This window comes from Cloeon dipterum, chromosome 3 (genome assembly GCF_949628265.1).
Source record: "Cloeon dipterum chromosome 3, ieCloDipt1.1, whole genome shotgun sequence".
NCBI lineage: Eukaryota > Metazoa > Arthropoda > Insecta > Ephemeroptera > Baetidae > Cloeon > Cloeon dipterum.
In genome coordinates, this window is record NC_088788.1 from 23,445,475 (window position 1) to 23,457,074 (window position 11,600).

General features: G+C 38.4%; 1 protein-coding gene across 3 annotated transcripts; it reads right to left on the reverse strand.

Annotated features, from left to right (window-relative positions):
- Positions 1 to 339: 339 nt before the first annotated feature.
- Positions 340 to 3,454, reverse strand: LOC135939346 (uncharacterized). 3 transcript variants are annotated; one of them, XM_065483671.1, is made up of 7 exons: positions 3,324 to 3,454; positions 3,196 to 3,261; positions 3,073 to 3,108; positions 2,110 to 2,190; positions 1,991 to 2,050; positions 494 to 641; positions 340 to 425 (listed from the first exon to the last, which is right to left on the reverse strand). In XM_065483671.1, the coding sequence occupies exons 1-7, from the start codon at positions 3,415 to 3,417 to the stop codon at positions 398 to 400; spliced, it is 513 nt and encodes a 170-aa protein (XP_065339743.1). In that variant the 5' UTR covers positions 3,418 to 3,454; the 3' UTR covers positions 340 to 397. The 3 variants fall into 3 exon arrangements, with proteins under 3 accessions (XP_065339743.1, XP_065339744.1, XP_065339745.1); XM_065483672.1 differs by having other exon boundaries at positions 340 to 641; positions 2,110 to 2,145; XM_065483673.1 differs by lacking the exon at positions 2,110 to 2,190 and having other exon boundaries at positions 340 to 641.
- Between the last annotated feature and the right edge of the window lie 8,146 nt (positions 3,455 to 11,600).

The window sequence follows — 11,600 nt, forward strand, 5'->3', positions numbered from 1 at the left end:
AAATAAAAAGCAAAATATTTTACTTTGCATTTGTTGTGTTTATTCATTGTTTCAAAAATAACGGAGGTAAGAAATTATTTGCTTCAAAAAGACAAAGTTTAATAATGCTTATGGAACCATTAGAATGACGCAGTTAAGAAATTATCATTTCCGTTCTTTTCCTGCAGCATCCAATTACCAGTGAGTTTCTCGTGGATTTCTTTTTATTTTCCGTATGTCTGCGGGCTTCGGGCCATTGAATTAACTCTCCCTCGGCAATCAGAGGAAGGCAGCCTGGGAACGAAGCCTTTTTCTGCCACAGTTCGCGCTAGGGTGGAGCAAAAATAAAACTCTGCAGTGTCTTGCTTCACAACAATACATCACCTGAGAGAGGTGAGGGAGCTTTCTTTATTTTTAATCAATATCCGCCCAAGGCAGTCTTGATTCTGCAAAGGTATAGGACCAAAATACACACGCATTTCTCGCTTACAACGCGTGAGGCGGATGGGTATACCTTAAGTCATCGGTACGACGCGGCTCAGCGGGCCATGAGAAGAGAGCTTTCTTGGCCGGTGCCTCCTTTGATCTCTGATCTTCGCCTTCTCCCACGTCTCTCTTCGCGAGGAATGTTCGTGCTGCAATGGGCCGAACCACCGCCATATCTGCAAAATCAAACGGAGAAAAGAGAAAAATGAGATACCTTTGGTCATGTCAAATGCAGAATCAATTTCGTCATATTTCGTTTTGCGTCATTTGAGTTTAAACCAACCGAACCTAGCACAAATTTCAGCCTCGACGTTCCAAGATAAAAGCACACTTATTTTCTGTTGGATGTGTGGACGTCTTTTTATTTTCTTATACCCAAGTTATGACATGACAGACTGAAAATACAATTGTGGAACTTCTGCACTGAAGTATCCATCAAGAGCGGAAGAAAGAGAGAAAAGCGTTCGGCCAATAGACGTCATAAAACATATCGCAGTAAATTAAATATCGAAGGGAGTGAGAGTTTGTTGGAACTATTTCAAAAGCATATATTTATATTGAGGTTGCGGGTTTATGGATTTCCTTTCAGTCAGAGCATTTTTATTAAAGTTAGAAAAACTATGCCAGTATTGATTTTTCATAATATGCTATCCTTATAACCTGCATCCTGCGTGTAAAATAAAGTAATTGGTATTTCCTTATGATCAAATTTATGAACTTTATAATTATTGAACTCAAATTATGATATAATAAATCGATTAAAACAGGCTTGCAGGATTATTTACAACATTTTAAGAAAAAGGAGTTCAATTTTGTCTGTGCGGGCTTTGTGTGTGTGTCCTGTTCGGGGTGTCACAAACCAACCGATCAAATCTATATTGCTCACACGCGGGAGCTCCAATCCAGAACGGACCGCGGTCCATACTAAACAGGCCAATTTTCTATTACGCACCCATCCAACGGACTTTGATGTGTAGTGCGTGGGCGTTTTAAAATTAATGTTTAAAAATTAAATAAAATTTCGACCCTTTTTGTTTTGGTATGAAATTAAGAATTAATCTGTACATTTGAGCAAATTTCTTGCTATTCAGAAATTGTGATTGACACGTTCAAAAGGTAAAATTGCTCATATCCAGATTTCTAGCTCTGGTTGTGCGTCTAGCTAATGAAATCAAACGTCAGTATTAAAAGATGTTAAAAAATAATCTGTTATTTGCATTAATTCGATGCAAAATCTCCAAAAAGGAAAATGTGTTAAAGCTTTTCCAAATAAAATGAGAGAAAATGTGAAGTGAACAATTTGTTCACCAATGTGTGCAAGTTGCTTTTATTTAAGTGGTGAGATATAATAAGTTACGGTCGATGTGAGCTAAAAGTAGCTTAATAATGGTTATCGACGTGAACAACCCTCCAAATTAACCTTCGCGGACACTAATTGAATGACGCTGTCTGAAAGTGTTCGCCTTGAGCGGCCAAGCGGAAGATGTAATAAAGTGCACAAGCTTGTGCAGCAGGGTGTACCTACCCCTAGCAACGTCAGGGAATTCAAGCGGCCCGTCCTCCTCCACCTCCCTGCGGCCCACACCTGCAAGCAACAACCATTCAACGCCTGTGCCAATTTGGCCCACCTGCTCAGCAGCTCACTGCGCCAAAATTGGTTCCTCTTCGAGCCGCCGCCCTCTGGAAAACGAGAGAAATCCGAGAGCCGGTGATGATTCTTGTTTGCTTTGCCCAACAACACGGAGGAAAGTCAGTGCATGATTTGAGATATGATCGGAATTTTGATATATTATGGCGTTTCAACTCAATCCTATGAGTCTTGCCTGCTGATGATGGCTGACACAGCTATTTAGCTTTGACAACTTGACATTCTGCCTCAAAATATTTACATTTTCATGCTAGATGCTGGGGGATACTTCTGACAAGCGTTTTATTACGATAAATATGGGGTGCTTGGTGATGTGGATAAGGAAAGGCAGCCGTCATTATATTTACAAGATATTGAATGGCTAAAATATGAAAACCCATTTCCCGATGGAATTAAAATCGTTTAATTGAAATACGTTAGAATATGCATTTATTTTCTAAATGAAATTGTTAAAATCAAAATTCATTTTAACAAGTTTGCATAGTTTTTTACTAATTTAATCTAAATATTTTATAGATTAGAAAAATTTACTGAACACCATTCGGTGTACTACCACGCACAGAATACATAAAGCAGCGAGAGATGAAACCATAATATAATGATGCGGCGGCTGGTACTGGTTAAGGGGTGTGGCAGTATCATTATTTTAAGAGGCAAATATCAAGTTTTCAGTCAAAAATTTAATATGATTGGTACATTTGATTTCCAATTATTCTCTAAATAAGTTACAGCTTTTCAAGCTGAAAAATACGTTAAAATCGGTCATGGCAAAATCTATAATTTCCCGCACGAACGGGTAGAATTGGAATATTAACATTATTTCGACAGCTTTAAAGCACTAATTGTTGTGAAATATTTAAAATTTAAAAAATTACTTTTCAGGATCAAAAAATATTGAATGATTTTGAGTAAAAATATTTTGTAGCAAAATATGAGTTAAAATGCAGATTTGATCTCACCTGGCAAGAGGAGTGATGGAGAAGCTCTGTAGAAATCTAAAATGGATCCCGTTCGTAAAACCCGCAGGAAAAGATTGAAAATTTGATTAATTTCTGTTTGTAACACAGAAAAACTTGGCTCACATAAATACTTAGGTGGGATTTCGCCGTTGAGGATAGTCTCGTATTCTTTTCCATTTCTCAAATAATCTGCAAGAATGAAGGAGTTGAAAATTAAAAAAAGCTAATTGTTAAGAGGAAAACAGACTGACCTTTGAACAGATTGATGCCGTAGTTTTCATTGCTAGCGCAACTAGCACAGACGACCAGAAGCAGCAACAAGCCAAAGGTAGACACCGGCCCCATCTCGAGATCTTACTGATGACAATCGACGTCGATTTGTGATTTTTATACCCCTCGGCTGAACAATAGAGTGCGGTGGATATCTGGGGGACGATCGCCTGGGAGTGACACACTTTGCTAATCACTGACATTTGCGGCTGTTTTCGCCATGGGACACGAGCGACGTGATGCAGCCATTCAAACACAGCTGTAATATCTGTCTAACAAATCTCTCTGCCTTTGCCTTGGAGCATTGGGGATATATTGTTGCAACTTAATAATGGGCCCTGGAACCATGCTGCGTAGAAGAAAACAAAGAGTTTTTCGATTCCCAGCTGTAATTTAAATACAAGGTGAAATTTCATTCCAAATTGAACTGTGAGTAAATTTTTATTTTATCAATATTTTTTTTAAATAAATAGTATTTAAAAGATTTTTTTAAATAAATAATATTTAAAAAAAAATAGAATTGGCATTCTACTAATTTTTAGTGCAAAATTTGGAATCAAAGAAACATTTTTCAAAGGAAGCCAACACAAATTCCAGAAAAATTCATTGGCTTTGATGTTTAGGATTCTAAAATTTGGGATTTCTGTCAAATTGTTTTTGCGTCATCGAGCTTCTGAGATTTCAACAAGCCCACACATGTCGATTCTATTCAAATAAGCGTTTTAGACTTCGATTTAGCTTGTAAAGAGCATGTTTGCCAGCCAACCCCAATATTCAGGTTCAATAATGGCTTTTGTTTACGCTACTCTTTTGTTAGCAATGGTTTTTTGTTACTGAAAATTCAATATGCAGCGGCAATAATCAATATTGGAGCCCGATTAATTGTTTCCTATGGAAAAGCTGTGTATGTTTTGAAAATTTTCAAATATCGGATATCATATTTAGACCTAGAAACCCTGTTTTTTCTTGCTCAAAGAGAACCTAAAAATGTGGTATTAAGTTTATCTAAATTATTGCTACAATTAAATACATATTATTTGCAGTTCATGTATACTGATGTGCCTGTTGAATTGATGGTGTCTATAGGCTACTTTGCTGATCATGATCGAGCCGAGTTACCATAACATATCTGTAGAATCAAGCCATTATACCGTCGGGGTTCTGCATTAATTAAACGCATTACGACGCTGCTGACCAGGAAATTCTGCCGACTGAGCTGACAAACTCAATAACTCATATCGGAATTAGTGACGCAGTAAATCATTCTACCATGCTAATCTAAAGTTTTCCAACACACAAAATGGATTGGATGATGCACAACTTCATTACATTGGGGAGCGCACAATATTTGCATTGAGCTGTCGACGCAGCGTTTCCGCAAAATACAATATATATGCAAGTATGTGATGTTTGTTTTGCGCAGTGGTGGTTGTGTTAGTTCAAGACAACAGTAGCCCGAATGCAATGGCGAAGAAAGAATAGGGTCGAGAGGCTTTCTTTTAGATTGGGAGGTGAGATATCGTATGAGCTTGTTCCACGGGAAAAATCACACACATCGTCCTTACTAAACTGGATTTGTTTCGCACAGATTTACTTGGCACATAAAGCAGCAGTGGATTTACTGAGGCTTCGATATGCACCCATCTTGTCTCGTCGACACAAGAATAAGACTGAGCATGGAAGGCATGATGCAAATTTTGAAAATGTCAATTTACATTGCAAAGAAGGAAATTTTAAATGTAAAAGATGTTTTTGCGTCAAAAAAGCAATAGAACGCAATTTACATTTGCCTGAAACTTTACTTATATTGCTCCTTACTTGCAACCAGAGAGCAATAAAGTGCTTTCCTCGTAGCAAATTAGAAACTGCAAACTGATGGGTTTCATAATGCGAAAATTTCAGGTCTTTGTGTTCTCAAATTGAATTTAAGCAGCAAGTAAAGATAATTCATTATTACTTAAAAATTCTTAAAGACATGGATGGCGTGGACCGGCCCTTAGGAAAAAGTTTTTTTACTAATTGTTGGTAATGTTAGTAATTACTACACTACATTTTGATTAAAATAAATAAATGATTAGGTCCAACAATCAGTTTAATATTCATGATTGATTTTTTTGCCAAATTCTAGTCCCTACCACCTTCATTACGAACTAAATTTTCACATTGTGGATCAGCAGGGTGCAGGGTAACTTTATCCCGTTATAAAAATGGAAAACATTACAACTTACAACATTTAAGGGTTGCAGTTCCCTGAAGACGGAAAAAAGAATGCTGGCTAGTTTAAAACATGATAAATTTATAATATGCGATACTTTATAGACGCATCAAGTAAATGCAGTAATTGGAGATCTAGTTTGCAACTTCTGACTATTGCATGTCGAAAATCTCCCCTTAGGTTCCTTTTGTTCATTACCTAACGCCCACAATGCCAAATGGAGTCACAATAAGTATATTGATCTGCTTCCCAAATTTCAATTAAGCTTGAAAACGAGATGAAAATTGAATTATTTATTTACAATGGCTTTATGCGCGGAAAATTCTCCGCACAGTGACAGTATGAAAAGGTGCCGGATGGCAAGAAGTTGGCGCCAGCTAAATAAATGAGAGCTTTTGTGGCCAAAATAACGGACGTGCGGACACGTCGGATTTCAAACTTCAATTATGTGTCCTGTAATGGTCTGCAGCAGCCTGACTTTCCGTCTCCTGCGGCCAAAAGAACGAACGACAATCAATTTACAGAGCAGCCACCGTTAGGGTACTCATTTCCCGGGCGACCGGGTGAAAAGTTGCACCTAGAAGCCATCGAAAGTGTGTCTTTATTGGCTGAACGGACGTTGGGGGAATGCGCCTCATCAATAAAGGATCGTGTCTTTTATTATACTCCCCGAAATACGCACACAAAGCTTGGCAGAGGCTTTAGCCACCTCTTTAACACCATCTTGAAAGATGATCCGCCAGATTTTATTCAGCACGTCAGCAAGGCTGATTTTTTTCATGACGCTATAAGAAGATCCAGATTTTACAATAAATATTGTGTGTGGTTGCTGATGCTCCGGTGGAAAGTAATTTCTCGTATGTTATTTGAAATAGTTAGTGCGCCGCGACCTAGTTTATCGCACGCCGATGAAATCTGTCTTGAGAGGACAGCGTGAGGAAGGAGAATGAAAATGAACAAATGGATTACAGGATACAGGCTTAAGAAATTTATATTAATGACCTCTTATGAACGAGAAAAGGCTTCAAAGAGATTAGATGCAAAAAGAATGAAAATAGCAGAGATAACCCATGGTTATTAGTTTATATGAGCAAGTGCTATAATATATTATTTTCCATTTCTCATAGTCCATAAAAACAGAGCGATTCACACTACATAAGTCCAATCCGTCTTGTGGGCGCCGGCACTCGAGTGCCTTTAATTAAGGCAAATGAATGGCTCGTCAAATCACTCTGATTGCAAGAAGCGGACACACAAATTACACCCCGGGCCGTGAAAACGGGTCAGTCTCCCTTTGGTCGGGATACTTTCGCGTTCAATAAAGGCGTAGATATGCAACCGGCTGGACACACGCGTCGAGCGAATTGCCTGCTTCGCCTATGGTGTTATAAATTGTAAATTGCATTTCACTCAATCCGAGGGTTTTGCACGCATTGCTGTGTAATTCAAAGATTTAGTTTCAAAGTAATCTTTATTATGGTTCTGCAGGGCTATTTTGCCCCATACATTGCCATATCCAGACAAAATAATATCAGTTTGAACATAATTGTATAAAAGAGAGGTGATTCAATATTTCTTGAGGTACTGTTCTTTTAAAAATTCCTTGAATGCACTTTGGTTTCCGTTGAGACACAAATTCGGCGGAAGATTGTTCCAGAGGCGGTAGCTCTGCACTTGAAAACAGTTTTCGGGCACTTCAACACTTACAAATGGGGCCATTAGTTTCATTTGATGCGCTCTTGTCCTGCCAAAAAGATTTACATCGTACATTTTGGTTGCTAAATGGCACAGATAAGGCGGACAATTTTTGTACAGAATTTTGTGTGTCTGCACTAACAAGTGCAGATTTCTCCTATCGATTACATTTAATATTTGACATTTTTTATAGAGATCAGACAGTTTTTGGCCACGTTTAACATTATAAATATAACGAATTACAGATTTACCCTCCTTGCCGTCCGTCCTTTTATGCACCAACGTGTGGGAAAGCGCAGTGTTCGTCGAGCTGTGTATAGCCACCAGCTTCGTTTTATTATTGCAGAGCAGCAGCTGCCGCGCTTCCATAAATCGCATCCAGACTGAATTTTATTAATAAATAGCAAGCTCGGTGGTGTAATGGATTACGCAATCTAGGCCGCAGCTCTCCAAATGCAAATAATTTGATTTTACGCTCCAAATTAAAAAAAAAAGAATTTCATAAAGGGCTAATATGTTAGGAGTCCTTTATTATTTATTATAAACGCGCTCGTACATAAAATTTCCGCTATCAGGGGGTCACCCGTCTCGAAAGATATGAACCGATAAAAAAACTTATAAAATACATCTGTTTACAAATTTAATTTAAGATATTGGCGAAGAAATAAATTATTTATTCCCTTAAAAGCAAAATATATTATTTAATAAAAGCCATCTTGATTTTACTGTAATAAATAATCCGTGCTAGGTAAAAGGCAGAGTATAAAGTAGTTCCCTACACCTGCTTGGTTAGCTCAAGCATCCAAAAGCAATATTTCGCATGGCGAATTTTACGGCACTTATAAATAGATATGAACGCCGCGTTCATAATATTGCCGGGTGGAAGAAGCAGAACAGTGAAAAGCCGGAAGGGTTCCATGCGCCAGCATACATTAAAGGTAGGTGAGCAGCTTTGCCGCAAGCCTGTGTACATTTAATTTACACAGACGAACGTTTATGGTGCATCGTCATTATAAAATAGTATGCACGTACATGCAGGATTCATGCCATCTGCTGCGCCCTCGAAATGCATGCAAGCATAATATGTATAGGCGTACCTGCGAGCGCACTGAAAACCTGCGGTCGAGAAAGTTTTGTTGAGAGTTCTTGGAACGTATTGGGGTTTGTTGCAAATCTTATAGAAATGATTAGGAAATTGTTGTTTATCTCAACTTTATCGGCTATATTTTCAAACGTAAAATTAATTTTAAATACTTAACAAGCTTTATTAATAATTGCTTTTAATGTGAAAACATGGGGCTACAAGTGATATTTTATCGTCTCAGGTATATTTTTATGCTTTGTGAAATATTAACTGTTGAAAAACGTCATTTGATTATATTAATTTCTGGAACGTATATTTAATACTTCATTTTTTAAACAAGATAAAAGTTTTTATTTTGGAACTATAAAGTTATATTTTTTTAAGTTAGTAGACAATGAGATTGAGTCATAACTATAAAAAAACTATTTACCGCACGGGTTTAATTATTAAATTTTAGTTTTTCTCTCGCGTTGTTTTAAGTTATTTTTATAATTTTGATTAGCAAGTTTCTAAAGTTGAAATCTGCAAATAAATTACATTTTAATGCTAATTAAAAATCTATCTTGAACTTTAAAATATTTAACAGCAATTAATTAACAAATAATTTTTCCTAGTGTTTGAATACGAGCAGTATGAGAAATGATGAAACCAAGTATCCTCCTCGGGTCATAAATTTTGTTGCGTCCAAAAAAGTAAAAAGTGCCGTGCCATTGATCGTCTTTTCGTAACTTTCAATTTTGGCCGATTTTTAGCTGCTCTACAGCGTAAGTGGTGTCGGCGCCTCAAAGTGTCAGGAAAACGCGCCCACTAGTAAATTTGTATTCTTTGAAGAAATTCTGAAGCGACACTACATCAAAGCTCGTTGCTTTGCTTTATGAAAAACAAGACTCGACAAGCAGGAGGTGGCAAAAAATCTTAACGAACGTTTTGGGGGTGTTACGGCAAAGATCTGCTTCGCTGCTCCGCACGCTACCAGTGCCGCCATCAAAGCGTCTCTGGTCGCTCCCTTGGGCACCATTCAAGAAAATTCAGCCTCGCTAATAAATTAGAGACTGGCAACCATGGCCAAGCTAAAGCTACAGCTGAAGATAAAATTGAATGCTTTGGGAACTTAGATGTTTGAGTGAGCCACGCCGAATCCGATGTGCCTTGAATTCATTTCTGTGATATCGTGTTAATTAGTTGAGAAGAAATTAAGAAATTATTTTCATTCATGTCGCGTGGCTTGGGAAAATTCATTATTAAATGACAGCTTTATTTAACATATAATTATGCACACTTGTTTTATTTATTTGTTTAAATGTATATGGCGATGTATGCGGAAATAGCCCTGCAGAACCATAATGAAGATAATTTTTGAAACTAAAAAAACACTTAAATGATTTCGGGGCCCTGAACGCCACTCCCTTTATAGTCGAGGAAATGTTACAATTAAATTGGTTTATCACAATATTTGTGCTCACTCGCAAAGGAGTGACAGGGTTTTTTACATGATGTAACATAAATCTGTCAGCAAAGGAGGCTCCTTTCCAATTTTGGTTGACCAGAGCGGGCCCGGGTGACGGAAAGCTCTTGGTCAATTTCTGAGGCATTAAAAAGCTGATTAGCCATGAATTAAAATTTACTATCACGTCTCATTTTGGATTCTATCAAGGAGAAAATGGGGGAAAGTCCTTGTGTTGGCGAGAGACCAGCGTTGGCAGCAGAAAGTAATAATAAAATTGAAATTTGGCAAAACTCGCCAGCTGAGTCAACAGATTTCCGGCTACTTAATCGGAACATATTGAGGAAAAATCGGATGGCTCAACCACGCTACCATTCCTCTTGAGTGGAAATATCGATTCCAAACATGAACCAGCTTCAGTTTGTCGAAAATCTTTTGAGCGTGGTCCAGATTTAATTAATGATGTGCTGAACACCAGATTCGACTGGTTCAATCTAATGAAAGAGCTGGCGCTGTGGGCGGAATTCTCGACTAATTTGCATGATGAAAAAGCTACTTGTATGAAGCTCAGAGCCGGTGTCGTAATTTATAGAGCTACTACCCCAGCAAAAAGGGTGATTGTTTCAGTCCTTGTGGAACAATGTCGCCTCAGCGATATTTTAAGCGATTTTAAGCGCTCAGCTGGTTTACGACCGCCCCGAGAAAGTGCCACCGGGGGAAATTCCGAGCCGTCCTAATAAAGCCGCCGGCAAATTGCGTTCTTTGGGTAATTTCCAGTTGCACTTCTGCCACCGAGTTTTACTTGTCGTTCGTGCTTGTCGACATTTCGCACTGGTCGAGCAGGAGTTCTGAATCAGACGCGGTGCTGTTAATGGCAGTATATACTGTATATGCAAATGCCCCGGGTAATTTGTATTTATTGCCAATCGCTAGTGGCACTCGGGGAAATGGCCAGAGCGATGCCTCATTGCCTTCTCATCCCATCCATCATTTTTAATCAGGTGGAACGAGAGGGTGAATTGAATAGAGCAGGTCGCAAATATGAATCAAATTTGTTTATGGAGCATTTTTTATCAACATAGAGCTTTGTAACTCTTGTGGAAAAGAACAGCAAGTTTTACACTTTAGAAACAAATGGAAAATCTAGCTACTTTCTACTTCACGAACTTGTCTTTTCTCGTGGGGGTGTGATACCAAGCTAATAAAGAAATTTGTGTGTGAAGTTGCAGGCTACGCGCCGCGAGGGTCTGAAATGAAAAATTGTTACACTCAGGCAAAGACAGCGTGGAAACCAGAGATTGCACTAATTAAACTTGACATGGCTTCTCCGCAATTTAATTTCCGCTGTAGAATGTAGGGGAAGCGCTAAAAGTTCTAATCTCACCATTTTTTCTTGGCGTTCTCACTTTGCTACGCTTTGGAAAGAATCACTGTGCGAACGTTCATTTTTCTCTAGTTTTCGTGACGGCTATCACGGAGGTTAATATCTTGTCAGTCAAAGCTTCCTGGCCTTTTGATTTTTCTGCTTGAGTTTCTCGTTGGCTAGAGGTGGACAGCTTGGAAAAAACTGTCAACGAGTTGCAACTTTCCTTGACTGCGAGTGTGAGCATGAGCAAGGTTGGCCGTTTGATGCATTCTGTGTTCACTCACTGCACCAGCAAGCCTGTCTACGAAATAGAGCAGGATCGTGCTTTTACATGGTCGAGTGTGCGAGAGAGCCGGTGATTTTGCTGCTTTGCAATGCAGATATATTGAATGCATTTGCAGCCCTCGTCCTCGATCCACATGTGCGTTCCATGTATATGTACATAAAATTGCAG